This window comes from Lissotriton helveticus, chromosome 9 (genome assembly GCF_964261635.1).
Source record: "Lissotriton helveticus chromosome 9, aLisHel1.1, whole genome shotgun sequence".
Lineage (NCBI taxonomy): Eukaryota > Metazoa > Chordata > Amphibia > Caudata > Salamandridae > Lissotriton > Lissotriton helveticus.
Genome location: NC_136070.1, coordinates 1,272,123,357 through 1,272,145,700, shown reverse-complemented (window position 1 = coordinate 1,272,145,700; position 22,344 = coordinate 1,272,123,357). Strand labels below are relative to the sequence as shown.

Sequence of the window (22,344 nt, the reverse complement as noted above, 5' to 3'; positions counted from 1 at the left end):
AAGTAGCACAAACTTCGCAAACTACGCGAGCGTAGCGTAGTACTTTGCCCAGGGTTAATGTTGAGTTCCCACATGGGTAGAAAAACAGCAGGAGCCTCAACCTAGTAAGACAAACTCCAAAGACGACTCAGTTTCATGACTTCTGTAAGTTCTTTGCAGATCACTGTATGACCAAGCAAAGATACTGGAGCTTCACCTCTATTTTGATGCCCGCTCCCTCCTCCTGCCACAGGCCAAAATAAAGGGGTCTATTCACAGACTTTATTTTCTAGAACATTAGTAGTAATAAACTAATATTAACGTACTATAAAACGCTACTCACATATCTACGTGTGGAGGTTTCGCCTTCACCTACCCTATCTTTTTCTCTGGAGTGATCTCCACCATAATTACGGGATCTCCTCACATGTATGTATGTATTTTAGTAGTAAATGTGTGAGGGGCCGGGAGGAGTGGCTAGAAATGGGGAATATTTATCACTAAAGAGGAGGGGTGATGTTGTACGACTAGCGCATGCGCACGGGCAGGACCTACAACGTAGGAGTTTTCTCATAGAAGAAGGATGGCGAGGAGCAGGATGGAGAGCGGACAGGCAGAGGAGAAGGCAGCCACACAGGTAAATGCCGTCTTTTTAATTAATTTAGGAAGGTGGGGAGTGAGTGAGTTCCACAGACTTTTTTTCAAACTCCGTGGAACTCCGCGTGGAGGCACTATGCCAGCTGCGCCCACCCATACTCAGAGGCACTACGCCAGCTCCGCCCGCCCTTACTTAGAGGCACTACACCAGCTCCGCCCGCCCTTAATTAGAAGCCTTGTCAGTTGAGCCCACTAGAACTAATAGACGAGAAAGACATTGACAAACAGTGAGTCCTAGGACCCTCTTCATAGGACCATGTCCCTAGGGCCCACTTCCTAGGACCCTCTCTCCATAGGGCCCTCTTCGTAGGACCCTCTCCGTAGGGACCTCTCCTTAGGGCCCTCTCTGTAGGACCTTCTTTCCCTAGGACCCTCTCCCTAGGACCCTCTCTCCTTAGGACCCTCTCCCTAGGGCCCTCTCCCTGGGGTCCTCTCCCTAGGGCCCTCTCCCTAGGACCTCTCTTCCTAGGACCCTCTCTCCCTAGGACTCCCCCCTCCCTAGGGCCCTCTTCCCAGCACCCTCTCCATAGGACCCTCTGCATAGGACCCTCTATAGGACTCTCTACATAGGACCCTCTCCCTAGGGCCCTCTCCATAGTTCTCACTCCCTAGGGCCCTCTCCCTGGGGCCCTCTCCCTAGGGCTCTCTCCGTAGGACCCTCTCTCCCTAGGACCCTCTCCCTAGGATCGTCTCCCTTGGGCTCTCTCCGTAGGACCCTCTCTCCCTCTAGCCCTCTCTGTATGACCCTCTCCCTAGGACCCTCTCTCTGGTTCCCATCGATAATGAAGCTGTTCAGCCTCTTTTAGGACATTGTTCGTGTAGTGCTTTGAAGGTGCAGTTTAGCGCTAACCAGACGCCCATCTTACAGTACCACCATTGAGTGCATTCCCAGTGCCAGACTCAAAACTCACCTGTACTCTTCCTTCTCAGCCACGGATCCATAAAATGGCCGCTGCCAGGACTGGTGATACCTGTAAAATAAAACAACACGTCAATGCCACGAGTCCTCTCTGTCTGATCCCTGTAAGATACATGTGCCGCTGTAGAGTCGAATTCTTGAAAGAAGTTCCTTTATTCATAAGTTGAAACACCATCATAAGCCACAGCTACGCTGACCTTCCTTCCACTCCAACTGCTCCAGCTGTACTGGACAAAAACTCCAGATTACTCACCTGTGGAGTAGGTGGAATGGAAGTAGGGTTTACAAATAAACAAACAGGTACAGGTAGGAGCACGTGTCATAGAATGCATAACAATAGACAAGAACACAACACATCCTCCTCCGTTACAAAAAAACAACAACAAAAAACGTAATGATATGGTTCTACCATATGGCATACAAATCCATCCATCAACTTGGGTTTAGTTCGTTCTCTAAAACCCCTATCCAAACATCTTGTGTTAATGAAACTTCCCTCACTCATACGGTCATTCTGAGTAACCCTGGGCGAAGTACTATGCTATGCTCGTGTAGTTTGCGAAGTTTGCGCCACTCCACACTACGCGAATTGCATGTAGCACAATACAAACATGCGTAGTGTAGCAGTCATTTTTTGCTTGCTCGCGGTCCTCAACGTCAAGTTGGCGGCCGCAAGCGAGCAAAATTACATCCCGGCGAGTCTTTTTCCTTGTTCGCGATCAGCAACATTAACTTGCCGATCGCGAGCGTGGAAAATAAACCTCCACGCGAGATTCTCAACGCGGGGAGGTCAGGTTTCTCATTGCGAGCGGTCGCCTATGCTCGCGACCGCTCGCGATGAGAAACTACGAGTCCACGTTGAGAAAGCTGCAGCTCGAGTACAAATCTACTCGAGCTGCAGAAAACGACTGCTTGCACTGTGCAAGATGCGGTTTGCACTGATTGCACAGTGCGGACAAGCATCCGGCACTGTGCAATCAGTGCGAACATCATTTTGCATAGTGTACTACGCAGTTCGCATAGCTTGCGTAGTGCACTTCGCGTAGCTACACGTAGTGCTACTACGCGAACTACGCCTAGGGTTAATTTTGAGCCTCTTCGCCACCACTATTAAGACTTCTGCTAGTTGCAGTTAAATCTGTGACTTATTTAGGACATGTACTGTGTGGTGAAGGTGTAGCTACTAAACCCAAATTAGTCGAGGCAATCCTTAACCCGCCTCATTCTTCAAATAAGGATGAGCTCAGATCCGTCTTATGTCTCAACAATAAATTTGTTAAAGGATTTTCCGGTAGAGTGTATAACGTCAGACAAATACTAAAATACAAGGTCAAGTTTCTCTTAGTTTGACAAATGCAAAGATGAATTTCATGATGTTATGAAAGCCACAGCCAAAGCTCCAGTACTTAAGGGGTTTGATCCAGATCTTAAAAACATCAGGGTGTCAGAAGAAGTTTGGAGAAAAGACAATCTACAGAACAGAGTTGTGGAACAGATTGTTGAGTGAATAAGAACGGGTTGGCCAAACAATTCCGGGTTGAAGGATTAAATGAGGAGTTTTTGGGAGATTAAGGAGGAGTTATCTGTCAACATTGAATCTATTTTTAGATGAGATAGAGCAATTCCTCCCTCGCATAAACACAACAGCCTCGCTACGCATACTGGTTAATTTAGGGTTTACTTATAAACTGTTTCATACATCATGGCTACCGAAATCTGAACCGAGGCTACGTATATTGTTGTTTTCACTGTGAGTTGTGTGAAAAGTTGGCTTGGTAAATGCTGTTCAATGGTTATAGTGGGCACCTTGCACCAGTCCAATCGACCCTTATTGTTGATTGGGTTAAAGACGACCTTTATTGAAAGCTATCCTAGTGGTAGCTGTGGAGAGCAGCCTTCAGGCTAAGTCTCGAAGGAATGTAAAGCAGCTTGGTTTACCAGATTATAACCTCTTGAATGACCAAATAAAAGGAGAACCACACAAGATATATATAAAATATATGCATTTATTACTAAACACTCTCTACTAACCTCTTTATGAGATTAGAGAACAAGGCACACACCATTACAGCACTAGAACGACAGTAAATAGTACAATACACAGCGGGCTCCAGGGGGAGACCGAACCATATACAAAGAAAGTGGTATAACAACCACAACTTGACTAGACAGAGTGCCTAGAGCATGTAGAATCACTGGGACCCGAAGGAACCATCCAAGGTATTGACACAGGGGACCTACGAGGGATGTGTGCAGTGTGAGAACACAGCCGCGAGCTCCGTACAACTCTATGGGAAAGTCGCTGCTGGAATTTTAAAGATTAAGGACACTCAGGAGAGGACTTGGAGCAAACGCTTTCAAACTTAGAAGGATCTAAAGTCAGCACCCATGTGAGCACCTGAGTACTTGTGTTACCTAACCCAGGGAAGCCAGATGCATACGCAAGGTTATAAGGTACTTAAGAGTATATGGTTTAGGCTGCATCACTAACAACCCCGGAGGATAGATTCCACAGGCTGCAGAGGGGCTCTGCTCATGCAGGGGTACCCTCCCACACAAAACCCAGCACCCTGCCTTCAGGTTTGATAAAGCCTGCCATAGGGGTGACTGATTATACGTGTAGTGATAAGGTTAGATATAGTGAACCTATATCTTAGTTAGGGGTACAAACACCACCTTACCCAGGCTGCAGTAGCAGATCTGTGGTGTCAGTTTGAGTGGTCTCTCAGGGGTGGAATGATACATGCTGCAGCCCCTGGGAGTCATCTGGGGGTACCTATGCCCTGGGTACGCAGTATACCATATACTAGGGACTTATAAGGGTACCCCAGAATGCAATCTGGAGTGTACCTAAAGAGTACATGCAATCAATTTAGAGGAGAACAAAGCTAGAATGGGGTCCTGGATAGCAGGATCCCAGCCAGTCTAAGTCAAAAACAGTGAAACATCAGCTAAAAGTGGGGGTAACCATAAGAAGCAGATCCTACTCGCCTACAAGTTGTTCATGTTATTTCTTTCATTAGATAGGATGGTGCGTCTGTGTGTCTCAATGGACAGGGTACATGGTCTGCTGACCCTGACAAGGTGCCCTAAGAGACGTGTGTCTCAACAGAGCGGGTAGGTGCTCTAAGACCCTAACATTGAGCGCTATCTTTCAATGGACAGGGCTGGCGCTCTGCAGACCCGAACATTGAGCCATAATAAGGGACATGCCTCAAGAGGGAGAAGGTAGGAGCTTTAAAAACAGTGGTGGCTCCTCTGCCATAGTGGAGATGCGCCATACCTCTGCTTTCTCACAGTGTGAGAAGCAAAAACATAAAATGGTAAAAACTTTCAGTTATTACCATTTAATGTTTTCTTTGCGGGTGGGCGGGGCTGCTCTGCTAATAGAGCAGGTTGGGGTAGGAGTGGTTTGTCCACTCCCATGTGCGCCCTCTCCGCAGTTGCGCAGGCTCCCGCGCATGCGTAGTTTCCAAAGATGAAGCCGGGAAGGAGAAGACTGCCGGCGCAATAAGGTAAGTTTGATTTAAACTTATATTTAGCCTTTCAATTTAATTTACAAGGTGGGCAGGAGGCAGGCGGGAAGCGGGAGGCGGGCGGGCGGACGGCCAACTTTTGTTCCACCCGCGAACGGGCGGAAATTTGCCCCGTTTTTCCGCCTTCGTTGCGGAAGGCGGAAAGTGCAAATTTCCGCCCATTCCGTGGGTGGAACAGAAATGTACGCCCACCCCTAATCACAACCGATAGGCAGGGGCTCTGCAGACCCTAACACTGTGCCCTAACAAGGGAAGTGTCTCAAGAGGGACAAGGCAGGATATCTAAAGTCCCAATCGCTGAGCCCTAAGGAGGGACGTGTGCCTCATCCGATAGGGCAGGGGCTCTGCAGACCCCAACATTGTGCCCTAACAAGGGATGGGTCTCAAGAGGGCCAAGGCAGGAGCTCTAAAGACCCTATCGCGGAACCCTAAGGAGGGACGCGTGTCTCAACCGATAGGGCAGGGGCTCTGCAGACCCCAACATTGTGCGCTAACAAGGGAAGTGTCTCAAGACGGACAAGGCAGGATATCTAAAGTCCCAATCGCTGAGCCCTAAGGAGGGACGTGTGCCTCATCCGATAGGGCAGGGGTTCTGCAGACCCTAATATTGTGCCCTGCCCCTAACAAGGGAATCGTGTTGGACTGGATTGATGCCTTGCGGACCCTAAAATTGTGCCCTAACTACAGGCTCCTGTCTCATATGTCAGCTTCGTAGCTCTGTAGTCCTTAACATTGTGAGCTAACAAATGCCCTGTGTTCCATAGAAACCCTGAAGCCCTACACACCCTAACATTGAGCCCTAAGAAGAGGTGTGTATGTCATAGGGCAGTCCAGGAGTCATGATGACCTAACACTGTGTCCTACCAAGGGACTCGAGTCTCAGAGGATAGCTGCCCAGAAAACCCTAACATGATGCCCTAACAACGAAAGCCTGTCCGAAAGGGCAGGGCAGGCGTTGTACAAGTCCTAACATTGTGCCCTAACAAGGGACGTGTGTCTCAATGGACAGGGCAGGAACCCAGACCACCATAGCGCGTGACTCGTGTAGGTAAGCGCTTCAGCGCCCCCCACAGGTCGTAATTTGTAAACAAAGTAAGTGCCAGCGCCCTCGTCAGGAGGACAACGCAGCTGCACCACCCGGCGCCACTGCCAGCACTGTCAATGACAGTACCTAAACAACTACTAACCATTACACTGCTACCAGTGTGACAATTCAGACTGCTCAAGGCCCCCAGAGCTATAAGAATGGCTTGGACAACAGGGAACACTTGTTTTTAAGGTAGATTGAATTAATTAACAACTGTTGTTCTACTAATCTCTAAATTACACATACAGTGCCACCATAGCTGTCATAAGTGCCGGTGCTGACAAAGAAGTGCTAGTGCCGAGCACCGGCAACCACCGGCTCAAATGAAGCAGTGGCCCCACATAGGGGTGGGTAGTAAGCGCTATATAAATGCTGTAATACAATATAATATTTACAACAAGGGGTGGTGAGGGACAGAGTCTCTGAAGAATTGGCTTTTGTAGTCTGGTCTGCCCTGTTCCCATGATGCACTGGGCCAGGAACAGACTAATTTGCATACAGCCAGGTTCTGAAACTGGGATGGTGCAATGAGCTAAAAAACGGTGTTGGATCTAGCCCTGATCTCTTGACTGGGTGAGAGTATTCTGCTTAATTCAGAGACTCTGTCCCTCACCACCCCTTGTTGTAAATAATTTTGTCCACCCTAAGCGTGGAAGGGTATACTCAGATGTGAGTCCCTTGCTCATTGCACCATCAGGATTCAAGCAAGCCGGGCCGAAGACGGCAACCGGTCCCCGGAAGCTTGTTTCCTTCCCAGTGTAAGAATTGGCTTTTGTAGTCTGGTCTGCCCTGTTCCCATGATGCACTGGGCCAGGGACAGACTAACTTGCATACAGCCAGGTTCTGAAACTGGGATGGTGCAATGAGCTAAAAAACGGTGTTGGATCTAGCCCTGATCTCTTGACTGGGTGAGAGTACTCTGCTTAATTCAGAGACTCTCTCCATCACCACCCCTTGTTGTAAGTAATACAATATAATAACACTGTGTCAAGTGCGCCTAAATAAGGGACTCACGTCTAAGTGGACAGACGGCATGAAGATGCCAACATTGTGCCCTAACAAGGTGTTGTGATGGATAGTCGTGCTGCAGACACTAACTATATGCTGGTGACCTAACAAGGTGTCTCAATAGATTGAAGCCTGCAGACGCTAAAGTTGTGACCTAACCAGGACACTAACGCTGTGCCCTAACAAGGTGTCTCAGTGGACAGACTAGCTGCAGACATTGAATCTGTGCCATAACAAGGTGTCTTGCTATTCCCTAACAAGGTGTCTCAGTGAACAGATGCGCTGCAGATACTAACACTGCAGACACTAACGCTGCGCCCTAACAAGGTGTCTCGTTGGACAGACTCCCAGCAGACACCAACGCTGCGTCCTAACAAGGTGTCTCAGTGAACAGACTCCCCGCAGACACCAACGCTGCGCCCTAGCAAGGTGTCTCGGTGGACAGACTCTGCAGGCATTAACACTGCGCCCTAGCAAGGTGTCTCAGTGGACAAACTCCCTGCAGACACTAACGCTGCGCCCTAACAAGGTGTCTCGGTGGACAGACTCCCCGCAGACACTAACGCTGTGCTCTAACAAGGTGTCTCGGTGGACAGACTCCCTGAAGACACTAACACTGCGCCCTAACAAGGTGCTGGGTGGACAGACTCCTGCAGACACTAACATTGCGCCTTAACAAGGTGTCTCAGTGGGCAGACTTCCTGCAGACACTAACGCTGCGTCCTAACAAGGTGTCTCGGTGGACAGACTCCCCGCAGACACTAACGCTGTGCCCTAACAAGGTGTCTCGGTGGACAGACTCCCTGCAGACACTAACGCTGCGTCCTAACAAGGTGTCTCGGTGGACAGACTCCCTTCAGACACTAACACTCCAACGCATCCAAAACGCTTCAGCCAGACTCATACTAGACATCCCCCGCCAAGATCACATTTCCGGCCACCTGAAAGACCTCCACTGGCTCCCCGTCAACAAGAGAATAACGTTCCGGCTCCTCACCCACGCACACAAAGCCCTCTACGACCTAGGACCCAAATGCCTCAACACGCGCCTGTCCTTTTACACCCGCTCCCGCCAACTAAGATCGTCCAATCAAGCCCTCGCCGCAATTCCGCGCATTCAAAGATCCACCATGGGGGGGAGATCCTTCTCCTACTTAGCGGCCAAAACCTGGAATTCTCTCCCCACCCACCTTCGCCTTACTCAGAACCACCTCTCCTTCAGAAAACAACTAAAAACTTGGATATTCGATAGGTAAAGTACCCCCCCTCCCTCAAGCGCCTTGAGACCCTCTAGGTGAGTAGCGCGCTATACAAATTTTTGAACTTGAACTTGAACACTGCTTAACAAGGTGTCTCAGTGGGCAGACTTCCTGCAGACACTAGCGCTGCGTCCTAACAAGGTGTCTCCGTGGACAGACTCACAGCAGACATTAACGATGCGCCCTAACAAGGTGTCTCGGTGGACAGACTCCCTGCAGGCATCAATGCTGTGCCCTAACAAGGTGTCTCTCTCGGTGGACAGACTGCAGGCATTAACGCTCGCCCTAACAAGGTGTCTCGGTGGACAGACTCCCTGCAGACACTAACACTGCGCCCTAACAAGGTGTCTCGGTGGACAGACTCCCTGCAGGCATTAACGCTGCGTCCTAACAAGGTGTCTTGGTGGACAGACTCCCTGCAGACACTAACGCTGCGTCCTAACAAGGTGTCTCGGTGGACAGACTCCCTGCAGGCATTAACGCTGCATCCTAACAAGGTGTCTCGGTGGACAGAATCCCCTCAGACACTATCGCTGCGTCCTAACACGGTGTCTCGGTGGACAGACTCCCTGCAGGCATTAAGGCTGCTCCCTAACAAGGTGTCTCGGTGGACAGACTCCCCGCAGGCATTAACGCTGCGCCCTAACAAGGTGTCTCGGTGGACAGACTCCCCGCAGACACTAAAGATGCGCCCTAACAAGGTGTCTCGGTGGACAGACTCCCCGCAGGCATTAGCGCTCCACCCAAACAAGGTGTCTCGGTGGACAGACTCACAGCAGACATTAACGATGCGCCCTAACAAGGTGTCTCGGTGGACAGACTCCCTGCAGGCAATAATGCTTGTCCTAACAAGGTGTCTCGGTGGACAGACTCCCTGCAGGCATCAATGCTGTGCCCTAACAACGTGTCTCGGTGGACAGACTCACAGCAGACACTAACGTTGCGCCCTTACAAGGTGTCTCGGTGGACAGACTCCCCGCAGGCATTAATGCTCGCCCTAACAAGGTGTCTCGGTGGACAGACTCACTGCAGAAACTAACGCTGCATCCTAACAAGGTGTCTCGGTGGACAGACTCCCCGCAGGCATTAACGCTCGCCCTAACAAGGTGTCTCGGTGGACAGGATAGCCGTCCTGCAGTCAGTGTGTACTTTCCACCTCCATTGTTTGCGGACCGGAGCTGTTGCCTAGAAACCTCCTGGTGTCTGTGGGGCTTTTCACTGGTGTTGGCGGGATTCCTGTGCAGGGAGGGGCCCGCCCTAATTACAGCCATCTCCCAGATTTAACAGGTCCCCCCAGACTCTGCCCCTCCCCCAGTCCGACCTCAAACACTTCGGAGAAACCCCCGCCATTGATGGAAACCGCTGACTCAGCACAAGCTGCTGCTTCGGATTTCTGGCCTCCCCCCTCCCTAAAACCCCAGCCCTGGGCTCCTGGCAAACCCAGACCCTTTCCCGACAACGACCGAACTTAACTGTGAGTCCACGACTGAATAAAGGTGTCATGTATGGTAAAGACCACACCCACTGGGCTTTTATTTAGTTTAATACATGAAACAATAAATCACAGATGTAAAACAAAAGCACAACAGATTCAGTGGTTGTATGTTTGGTTTTCCTTTAAGGCAGAGAAAGATTAATCAGTCAGATAGGAGAGGTTGCCCTTCAAATGTATCAAATGCTTTCATGAAAGTGTTTATGGCCAAACATTTATTGTCATTTAAAAACATCAGGGCACGTTAAAGCTCTGTTTCCCAGAACTCTGGTCCCGATTCACAGAACTAACTTAAGACAAAATCCTAAACTTACTATTCTTGGTATTCACAGAAGTTAGGATTTTGTCTTAAGTTTGTCTTAAGACACACTTAAGACAGACTTAAGACAGACTTAAGACAGACTTAAGACAGACTTAAGTTAGGATTTTGTCTTAAGTTTGTCTTAAGACACACTTAAGACAGACTTAAGACAGACTTAAGACAGACTTAAGTTAGGATTTTGTCTTAAGTTTGTCTTAAGACACACTTAAGACAGACTTAAGACAGACTTAAGACAGACTTAAGTTAGGATTTTGTCTTAAGTTTGTCTGAAGATGGACTTAAGACAGACTTAAGACAAAATCCTGACTTCTGTGAATACCAAGAATAGTAAGTTTAGGATTTTGTCTTAAGTTAGTTCTGTGAATCGGCCCCACAGAGAGCAGAGCACCCATGCGTTTAAGATTCTAAAATCTTTCCACTTCAGAAAGACATCATGAGCAGGGAGCTGACCCCCGGGCCACTGCCTGCCCCCCCTGTGACCGCTGTCATGATTCACAAAGGCGAAGGCGCCTGCGGGGAACCATATACCAGACCTTTTGAGGTGTTGTTATCTGATACAGAGGCCTAACATACAAGTATGGGGCCCCTCTGAAGAGTGTGAGGAGGGGCCCCCTTATCTCACCGATATTAATTGGCCTTGGGTAGAATGGGGCCCATATGAAGGGTTTCGGGGGGGCTGAAGGGGTTGGGGTGGCCCCCCCTTCGCTGCAGAGGCCTTAATTATTCCCCATGTCTGATTAATGGTTTGCAGCCACAAATGAAGTCACAAACAATTAATACACTCCTCTCCAAAATGCAGCTAGAAAGGGGCGGCATCCCTTCCAAACTCATACAAATTGCTACTCCGGCATGGTAGCTTAACCCCTTGTATGAATCAGAAAGAGTTTTCTGACTCATAAAAGTGCTTTTGTAGATAGTAAAAAATATTTTGTGGTTGCAAACCCTGTGATCCTGCGAATCTTAAAACAAAATCCTAAACTTACTACCATTTCGGTATTCACAGAAGTTAGGACTCCTAACTTTACTACTCCTAAACTGAGAAAAATCCTAACTTTAAGACTTTCGGTATTCACAGAAGGCATTTAGGAGTCTTAAAGTTAGGACTCCTAACTTCTGTGAATACCGAAATGAGTAAGTGCCTTCTGTGAATACCAAAAGTAGTAAGTTTAGGATTTTTTCTCAAGTTAGTTCTGTGAATCGGGCCCTCTGTGCTTAGTCCAATATTTGAAGCTGTATTATCGTAAAAAAATTCACCATCTTGAAGTAACCAAAAGGTGGCATGTAGACCTATATTCAACTTCTGAATCAAAAACACATATAAATAGGGGCTTTTCTTAGGGAGCAGATAGGTGGTCGCTCTTCAGTGATGTCACATGATGAGAATGTAGAGGCTTCCGCCTTTCATGCCAAAAGAAAAGGCACAAGTTGCAAATACCAATTTCATATGACCTCATTCTGATTGCTAGTTTACTGAATCAGTACAGTTTTAGAGAATCTTTTGTTTCTTTTGGGGGTAACCTAGAAACACTGAAATCCACAGAAATCACCAAAATCTGTACTAAAAGAGTTTGCAGTGGATTTTAGAGTTAAGTATATCACTACCAAAATCTACACCTTACTTTGGCCTAAAAGGGGCTAATCTGATGAGAATGCAGGTTCTTATTCTTAAAACTTCGGGGCATATTAACAAGGGCTCTATCTCTGCTTTTCTATCGCCCTATTTTCAAGAGGGTGCTAACATGCATAAGAGCATGTTAACACCCTTTTTCCAGACGCCTCCCTTTGCATCTCTAATGAGATGCAAAGTGGGCGTCACTGGGCGTACCCCGGATGGACTACCTTGTAAAATATCGCTGATGTTCACATTGTGATATTTACAAGGCAGCCCACAGGATTTTAGCACACGTTAGATTTTGGCGAAAACTGTGGTTTTCGCCAAAAAAATAACCTCTGCTAAAATCTTGACTTGCCTATGCTTAACATATGAGGTGGATTATGCTGATACGACCACAGGGTACTATCATCAAGGTTATCGCCGTTTTGCAGGGAACATCGCTGGAAAACCAGCGATGTTCCCTGCAAAACAGCGATTTTCCCGCTATCGCTGGATTTCTTATCGCCGTTGTTGATACAGCGCTATCACGGTGATGAAATCCAGCGATAGGATAAACATCGCTAACCACGCTTAGCGATGTTTATCTCTAATGGTTGTTGATATGCCCCTTCATTTTTTAAAACATAGTAGGTTAATAAGCTCATGTCAGAGTGTAAATACATCCCCCCCCGTCTCTAGAGATCCCAGAGACGGTGCAACAGTACTAACACCTCTGAAGTACATGCCGCCCGCCTGGTCTGTTTATCCAAATCTTTTTATGGTACTTAATATGTGCTGGTGTTTGTCAGGGCTTGGCATTAGCACATATATCTTAATACCAGCAGCTATTTAATGACACTCCACCACATGGTGGCGGTGCGGTTTGTCTTTTTCTGAACAGACCAGATCAGCAGATTAACAATACAAAAAGTGTACCACAGAAGCAACAAACTAAGACAGAATGAGCGCTGCTACTGCTGTTCATGTCCTGTAACATTTAGGACCTCATTACGATGTCGGTCGGAAAGCATGTCGACCTGACTCGGTCTCGGAATGGTTTCCGACCGACCGATTACGATATATCTGAACACCGTTTGGTCGGACTCCCATTGACTTCAATGGAAGTCTGTGTTCTGACCAACAACACTGGCTCCCATTGAAAAAAAGGATGTTTGCAGAAAATCGTGCACCCTGTGGCGGGCACCCCTTGGTGTCTGCCACACTGTGCATGGTTGGAAAGAGGTAGCCATGGGTACCCCCACGGGCACCAACTGAAGGCCTCCAAGTGAAGAGGGCCCTGCTACGGGCCCCCAGAGTCAGATTACGACAGCCGATCCATGTCAGACAGACGGATTCGGATAGGCTGTCCGAATCTGACATTGTAATCTCTTGGTCTGAAACTTGGTCCATAGAGATGCATGACTCAGATCCTACCGACTCGATGTCTCCGAATGCCATTCGGACGTGAGTTGGAACTGAGTCGGACAGTGCGAACGGTTTCCAGCCATCATAAACGGTCGGTCGGAAATGTTTCAGAGTCAGTCGAAATCAAGGCTTCCGACAAGGATTCGGACTAACCGAATGCTGTTTGGAGCCTTTCCATCTTACATCTTAATCGGCCCCAGAGTGTTATTTTCTTAGCACAATTTGCATCCTAGCCTGTATTTTGGACGCAAGGGTGAATTTTTTGTATTAAGAAAATAGCGCTAAATGCCAGATTATGCTTCTCACGTAATTACACATAATTACAAATCATTTTGTGGTAATTAAGCTAGAAAGAATTCCGCCAGTTACACCCATCCATACACACCTGCCCTTTACGCAAGGGCGTATCCATACCTGCAATATTCCTTTTGCTGCATAACTATGGCTCTCTGTTGGTTTTGATGATGAGCAGCCATCGTTTCCAAGCTCACGGTCCTTCTCTTGATCCCTGGCGGGTGCAAGGGGTTCACCCGCGAGCCGCACTGCAAGACAGAAATACAACTCATTTTGAGTCTTAAGCTGGAAAGTGAAAAGGTGTTACACACCCAAAACTAGAAGGTGCATACTGACCAATCTGCGTTTTGAGACATGGGTTCTACTCAGTCCAAGCCTTCACACCCAGGGTGTATCTTCTAAATTCACTCTTCCAAAAACACAGAAAACAATGGGCTCTTTGTCCTCACCCAGAGTTCTTTTAAAACACTTATCGGCAATCTGGCACCTACTGCAGCTATTCATTCGACAGTCCCACCCCTATGTACAACCGCCTAGAGGACAAGTGGTCAAGAGTGGCTGCAAGATGACATCTGGCATGCAGTGACATCAGAGCATTCAGTCCCCTACCCTGCGTAGATGCACCAACTGTTATGAACCAGTGATGTCACAAAGAAAGGATTCTCCCTGAAGATTGTACCCTTTGATGCATTAAGACACATCTGACCTTCATCCAGCCCTCAACAAGTTCTAATAGTAGATAAATATAACCCCGAGTGACAAATCACTCAAGTTTCAAGTTCTCATCATATGCAAAAATTCAGCCAACATTCAGGAGCCTTGCCTAAAAACATAAATGAGTCATAGTTAAATGTGTGTGTGTGTTATTTGTCACACGACGTTAGAATTATTCAATATTAGTTGAGAAGTCTAATGAAGATCAGATATATTTGCATGGAAACCATAGACTTTTTTGAGGGGACATTTTCTTTTTCACATCAGTTTCAAATAGCTATTCAGGAGATTTACAGCTCGTTCTTACAGAATTTCCTCACTCTCAATAGTCACAAATATACCGTAAAAGCAGCAGGCAGTATTCAAGATAAAGGATTGCATGACCACTATCCGGCGAGAAGGTTTTAGGTTCCTTATCCATCCACAAGTATATTCTTCACTCACATCTACGACTAAGTGTGCCTCACTATCTGACCAAAGAAGTCACACTCACAATACATAGTCATCACTACTTCAAGTGCAATTACCAAGCAAATCAAAAGAGGTTCCCCATTAACTAGACCTGGATCGACCACGTGATCGACCACTTCACCATCTCCGACACCCAGCACACCATCACCATGCACCATAGCGCCACCCATCGCAGCTGGAGCAAGGTAACCGACACGCAATGGACACAAGCGCTCAGCACCACTCAAACCCGAACCTTCAGCAGAACTTGACCAGGCCATCCAGAACTTTTCCGCCTGGATCACCAACTCTGCTGACAGGGATCACCTTGCAGAAACCAGCAAAGGCCAACAAATCCTCCAAACATGCCAGCTGGTACACCCCGGAGCTCAGACCTGCCAAGCGCTGCTGCCACCAACTTGAAAAGACATGGCACGTTACAAAGATTTCCTCTGAAAAGACGCTCACAAAACAGCCCTTAGCAACTACCACTGGCACCTCAAGGAAGCCAAGAGAGCAGCCATCACTGCCCGCATCAACACCGCAGTCAACTACATGAAGGAGCTCTTGAGAATTCCCCAACGCGACAGCCTCTGAGGACACTATCCACCCCTCCCAAGAAGTCTGCGACACCATCTCAGACTACTTCCACAGCAAAATCGCCATCTACAACTTCAACCCCAACACACCTCACTCAACCTCAACAACCTCAACCTCCCAGCGAACATCAGCTGGACACCACTTGGTCTCCACTCACCACTCAGACCACCACAGTCATAATGTCGTCTATTCACTCCGGGGCACACACTGCCCCCTGCCCCCACCATTTCTTCAACCTCAGAGCCATATCAATCAGCACGGAACTCACCAGCATCCTCAACATCTCCATCTCAACAGAAATCTTCCCGGAAAAATGGAAACATGCAGAGGTCAGCCTCCTCCTAAAGAAACCCTTTGCCCACCCAAGCGACCTCAAAAACTACCAACCGATCTCCCTGCTCCCCTACCGAGCAAAGTTACTTGAGAAAGGCATCAGCAAACTACTCACCGAATACCTGGAACGCACTCACCACCTCAACGCTTCTCGATTAGGCTTCCCCGCCAACCACAGCACCCAGACCACACTGATAGACGCCACAGATGACATCAGATCTCTCCTTGACAGTGGACAAACTGCGGCCCTGATCCTCCTCGACCGCTCAGCTGCATTCAACACCCTCTCCCGCCAAACCCTCAGCGATAGAATCTACAACATTGGCATACAAGTAAACACCCTTAAATGGATCACCTCCTTCCTCACAGGATGCACACAGAGCACCCAAGTGCCCCCCTGCACCTCTGCTCCCAAAGACATCATATGCAGCGTACCACAAGGATCATCCCCCAACCCCACCCTATTCAATTTCTACATGACCCCCCTCGCAGACATCTTCAGATGCCATGGACTCAACATAATCCCCTACGTAGACAACCCTCACCTAATCCTCTTGCTCACCAAGGGCCCCTTCAACTCCAAAACCAACTTTAAAAAAAAAAATTATTTAGTGTATCTTATATAGCGCACGGCTACCCCAACGGGGTGTACCGGCACTTCTGAGAGTGTAACAATCTTACTCCTTTAGGGGATCAGCAAAAAAGGAAGGTCTTAAGTGCCTTACGAAAGGAGGGCTCTTCAGGAATCAACCTGATGGCAAGAGGAAGTTTATTCCAGTAAGTGGCGGCACAGACCTGGAAGGTTTTCCCTCCAGAGCGAGTTTTCTTAAATCTGGGAGAGATGAGAAAGTTTTTCGTGTCAGAGGGGAGAGATCTAACATTTTTGTAGGGGCGCAGACAAGAAGTCAGGTAGGCAGAGCCTTGTCCTTTCAAAGCCCTGTGAGTCAGGATGAGGGCTTTGAATTCAACTCTCTTCTGGATTGGTAGCCAGTGAAGAGAGCGCCGGTGAGAGGAAATACACTCTCTTAGGGAGATGCCACATACTAGACGGACCGCTGAATTTTGAACTGTCTGTAGTCGATGACATAAACCTACAGACAGCCCGGTGTACAGACCGTTGGCATAATCCAAGTGGGAGGTGATCAGCGCTTGGACTATGGCTCTCCTGGTGTTATTAGGGAGGAAATTGATAATTTTTTTTACCGTCCTAATTTTGGAGAAGCAAGCCGATGCTACTGTCTGTACTTGGTTATGTAAAGAGAGGTTGGGGTCCCATCTAATACCCAGGTTTTTTACGGATTGTTTAGGCAAAGGGGGGGAACTCAGATCATGTGGCCACCAAAGGTGGGGGTCCAAGGGAGATGGCTGATGGAAAAAGAGGACCTCAGTTTTTCCTGCGTTAAGACAGAGGCAGTTATTGTCCATCCAAAGTGATATTTTACGCAGGCAGTCTTTTAAAGGGTCAAAAGCCGACTGAGAGAGTTTATCATATGCGAACAAAAGTTGGATATCGTCCGCATATGAAGTGGCTTTGATTCCGTTCTGGGCGATCATCTCAGCAAGCGGGGAAAAATAAACATTAAAAAGAAGAGGGCTCAGGGAGGAGCCCTGCGGGACTCCCCACCTGAGCGGACGACTGGTGGACGTGAACGGGGGCGTGAAGACTGCCTGAGTCCTATTGGACAGAAAGGAAGATAACCACCTCAAGGCCTGGCCTTGGATACCCTTAGAGTGGAGGCGATCCAACAGGACAGAGTGGGAGACGGTGTTGAATGCTGCCGACAAGTCGAGCAGCACCAACACCGCCTTTGAACCTCCATCGAGTTTCCAGCGAACAGCATCGGCCATCTCAATCAGGGCTGATTCCGTGCTATGGCCATGTCTAAATCCATGTTGTGTGTCATGGAAAGACCCGTTGGATTCAAGAAAATTAGCAAGTTGTTTTTGTGCTAGTTTTTCCAGAACCTTGGCTGGACCGGCAACAGAGATATAGGTCTATAATTAGCCGGCTCATTAGTGTCAGTGTTAGCTTTTTTCAAGATGGGGACTAGTCATGAATGTTTCCAAGAATCTGGAAAGATGCCCGTCTGGAGTGAATCGTTCCAAATGCTATTCAGAATGGGGTTGAGGAGAGGGGCCAAGGCTTTATATTGTTCTGCAATGCCATGACCGATGTAGCCAAATGGATGAGAGATAACTGCCTCAAACTCAACTATGACAAAATAGAAGTTCTGATCTTCGGGAAGAAAACCTCCACTTGGGATGACCCCTTGCAGCCGGCAGAACTCAGACCGACACCCACACTGACTGACCATGCACGCAATTTCAACATCATCCTCAACGGCCAACTGACCATGAAATGACAAGACAACGCCTTCGCCTCCTCCTGCTTCCACAACTTCCGAATGCCTTACATCCAAGAACAACTCGCCTGAAATACGCTCCCGTGACACATCGAGTCTGCACACGGTCTCGCCTTCGTTGTCTTCTTCGTCGCACAGCTCACCCTGCGCTCCCAAAGTCTCGACAAATCCACGGATCAGGTGATTTTTTTATACTTCTTCTGTTTTAGCGAGATTCCTCTGTTGTTGAGGTTGTCTTCCACACCCCTGAGCTACTTCCTCATCGATCGTCACCAATGCAATAAAGTAACTTGCACAGGTTCAGGTAGAAGACAGAGGTATTTATTCAACAACCTCATCCAACATAACACTATTGTCTAACTGACTCCCTGGAACTTCCACATTGACCTGGTTCTATGCTAGAATATAGAACACAGAACCAGATCAGATCATCACAGGGTCCTAATCAGTACCAGAAAGACCATCACACAGGCCCTCATCACAGCAGCCTCGACTACTGCAATGCTCTCTACGCCAGCATAACCTCCCAGTTCCTCGGAAGACTCCAGACCATACAGAACTTGGCTGCCAGACTCATCCAGACGACCCCAAATGGACCCACATCATTTCACACCTCAGGAACCTCCATTAGCTTTCCATCCAGAAGAGATGCCAGTTCAAGATCCTCACACACGCATACAAAGCTCTTTACGACCAAGGTCCACCCTACATCAACCACTGACGGAACTTCCATCTACCCTCAATGAACATGCGCTCACCTCACTCACCCTCGCACCTCCCCTCATAACTAACACTGCCGCAACAGGGGCTGCTCCTTCTCCTATGTTATCACCAAGACCTGGAACAGCCAACCCCTCCAACTCTGAACAGCACCCTTCCTGGCGGACTTCAGAAAGAGGCTCAAGACCTGGCTTGTTGGTGAAGACACAGCTCCCTCAGTGCCGGGATACCCATAGGGGTGATAGTTTTGCGCTCTACAAATACTGCCTGATTGATTGATTACCTTGATCCACCTCAGCCCAAGAATGCTAGCTACCTGAACAAACACACAATACCCTCAACGACAAACCACACAAGTCCTAGAGTATGTGTTCTCACGGTTCACCTCCTCCACCCACCTTAACAAAGGGCAATGAACAAGGCATCAGAGAAACGAATGTCCACTTTGATGTCCCTCTAAGATGGCATCTGGCCTTTCATGTTCTAGGAAAATCAATGCATAAAAACAAAGAAATAAACAAAGTAGAAGAGGCAGGAATCAGCTGTGGATGTAGAGCATTATGAGGGGAGTTTTTCACTTTACAGCTCAATTGAGGTAAAATCAACAAAACAAAAAGAAACATCACTGCAATTTCCAAGGTTGAACCTCGAAAGTGGGGTGAACAAGGCATTGGATGATGTCCCTCACACTGATTACGCAGGCAGTTTCCGAAAGATAATAAGGCGCACTGACCTCCAGCCTAGAAGACAAGAACTTCCTTGAACTTGGCTTAAACCCTGCTGAGACATGGAAGGACTTAAGGCTGTTTGTCTCATTCTTAGTTGTCCATTATTTTGTGTTATTCATTAATTACATTTTTTACTAACTCTTTAAAAAACATTCCAGAAGTCAAATCACACCACAAGTTCATGCTGGGATCACCCACTTATTGCACTGCAGCTGCTCGATGAACACCTGCTTCCTTTGCTGCTGAATGGTGTGCAGCCCTTGGCTTCTTTTTCCCAATCAAAGCATATGGACTGTCTCCATTGGCCTCTGCCTGCAGGTATTAGATACAATACCAGCACTCGGACTTAATGAAACACATGCCTTGATGTGTTTTCTCTGACTTTTACAGACATACTATAAAAGTACTATAATAGCGATGAAAGGTACATTTAGATGGGAAACATCCTTTACAACGCAACTGTTACAACGAAGTACCTTTACGACGCGACCATTACAACGCAACTTTTACAACGACTTGCGCTGGGGGGCGCTCTAGGATAGGGAATAGTTTCCAACACCTTCCCTACTATCCACGGGGACTGGAGTTGGAATAGTAAATTAAACTATTCACTATCCAGCGCCACCCCAACGCAAGTCGTTGTAACAACTTGCGTTGTAAAACTTGCGTCGTAAAGGCATGCGTTGTAATAGCATGCGTTGTAACGTCATACATCCCTAGACACTATGCATAGGAAAGGAAATGGCAACTTTTATGAAGCAGACTTAAGAAATATTGAACTACTGAATGAAAGAGTCTGAAATGTCATATGTACTACGGAAAAGGATTTACTTCTATGGAATGGAACTTGTCCAAACTGAATCCCAATAATGGCCAACAAAGACATATGACCATTTGTGCCCATTTTAGACTTAGTGGATGCAATCCTTAAGGAATTGGTGGTAGGCATGTTAAATGTTCATGCATATCTATGCAATTTGAATAGCATTATTTATTAAGAGAAGAGTTTTGGACTGCATAAGAATGCATGTCTACTAATGGACAAAATTGATCGAGTACTGGTGAAAGGTTGTTTTCTTAATCCAAAAATGTTCTTTGCTAGCAAAGAAAATGTTAATGAATATAAGAATGCCCTTTATAAGCTTCAGAATACTACATGGATGAAACGTTCAAAAACATGCTTCTGTAAAGTAATTTTGGGGCAGATGTAAATGTAAATGCTTTTGAGCTTGTAAAGCGCACTGCTACCCGTCCATAGGTTTCCTGGCGCTGTATAACTCTGGGGAACCCGTCCTGGCTTTCCCTGTGGGATGGTCCCTTGCTGGGAGTCCCCAAGGTGGAGCCAGGCATCCCCGGAATTGGTGGGGCCATTGTGGAGATTAGGCAAGCTAATGCCCAGAGTTGCCGAGTGGAACCCCTGATTAGAGTAAGCACCGAAGCGAGAATTATCGAGTCCGCTGACCAAGGTCCATGACCCTGCCGCGACGGGAATTGAACCCTGGTCCCGGGCCGACTTCTGCTCTCGGGCCTGCCGCCTCTAACCAGTGAGCCACACTACTCCACTCATCCCCATCATGTGCGCTTCCCAAATAGCGATTTTTAAGAAATCACTATTTGGAAATTGCAAATTGGGATGTATGTAGAAATTCGCTATTTTCTAGCGATTTCTTAAAATTCCTTAATTGAGATTAGCAAATTGATAATCGCAATTAAGGAATAATTTCCCATTCATTTCTATGGGCCAGGAGGCCCATAGGAAGGAATGTGAAGTTATTCTCAATTTGCGATTCGCAATTTGCTAATCGCAAATTGAGAATAATTTCAAGGGTGCAGGGGTGTCCAAAGGACACCCTGCTGCACCCCTGAAACGTACATGTGTGCGCATATGGCGCACATACATGCCCTAAGGGCATGTATGAGCGTCACATGGCACCTTAACAAATGCCAAAAAGTGCATTTGTAAAAGAAATTGCAAATTACCACCAACTACAAATTGGTGGTAATTTGCGATTTCTTAATGTGGATTCGCAAAAAAAAAATGCTTGATGCATAGCATTTAAGGGATCGCAAAATTGCGATTCCTTAAATGCTTGAGCAAAATAAGGAATCGCAAATTTTTGCGATTTCTTATTTTGCGATTTTGCACATACATACCAAAACACAATTTGTGATTCGCAAACGGCTTCATACATCTGGCCCTAAATCTCAAATTTGAAAATAAGTTGTAAAATTCCATGATTTTTGATCTATACAAAAAGTCCCCCAAGAAAATAATTTTGCATTGGATAACGAGTAGAGTTAATGCAAAGTTACAGTGATTTTTAAAACTTTTTAATTGTTACTTTAAATATTTAGGAAAGTGGGAGCAGTACAGATGAGGTCATCAGCATCTGATATTCATACAGACCTCATACTCCACCACCTATGAAATACATGAACAGTGGAGTGAAAATGTGCATTCCTAATCCTAACATTCCTGGAAATCTAGACATATGGAATGACATATATGTAGGGGTAGGCAGAACTCACAGAGTTTCAATCCGCAGAATTCCAGGAGTTACAGAACAAATATGCGAGATTCTGCGGAATTCCGCCAATGGGTGGAAAATATGCTGCTTGCGCTGCAAATTAGCGCTGGTAGCAGAAGCAGTGCCAAGAATCAGTATGAATGGTGCAGCCATTTGAGTTAATTTTGCTGCCTCTTGAGTAGAAAATCTACTCGAGCTACAGCAAATCTACTCGAACTGCAGCCATCTCCAACACCAATCACTCACGTCCGCCGGCGTTATAAAATGGTGCTTGAAGGCTCCATGGTCACTGAGAGAGAGAGAAATCTGTTTATTTAGACCGTGGTCTTTAAACTT

At 47.1% G+C, this 22,344-nt stretch overlaps 1 protein-coding gene across 1 annotated transcript in view; it reads right to left on the bottom strand.

Annotated features, from left to right (window-relative positions):
* The window catches only part of LOC144780816 (uncharacterized), a 143,128-nt gene that overhangs the window by 71,973 nt on the left and 48,811 nt on the right, over window positions 1–22,344 (bottom strand). Inside the window, exons 4-5 of the mRNA XM_078659323.1 lie at window positions 13,693–13,820; window positions 1,548–1,607 (exon numbers count right to left, since the gene is read on the bottom strand). Coding sequence (XP_078515449.1) covers window positions 1,548–1,607; window positions 13,693–13,820 — 188 coding nt within the window. The remainder of the gene's footprint in view (window positions 1–1,547; window positions 1,608–13,692; window positions 13,821–22,344) is intronic.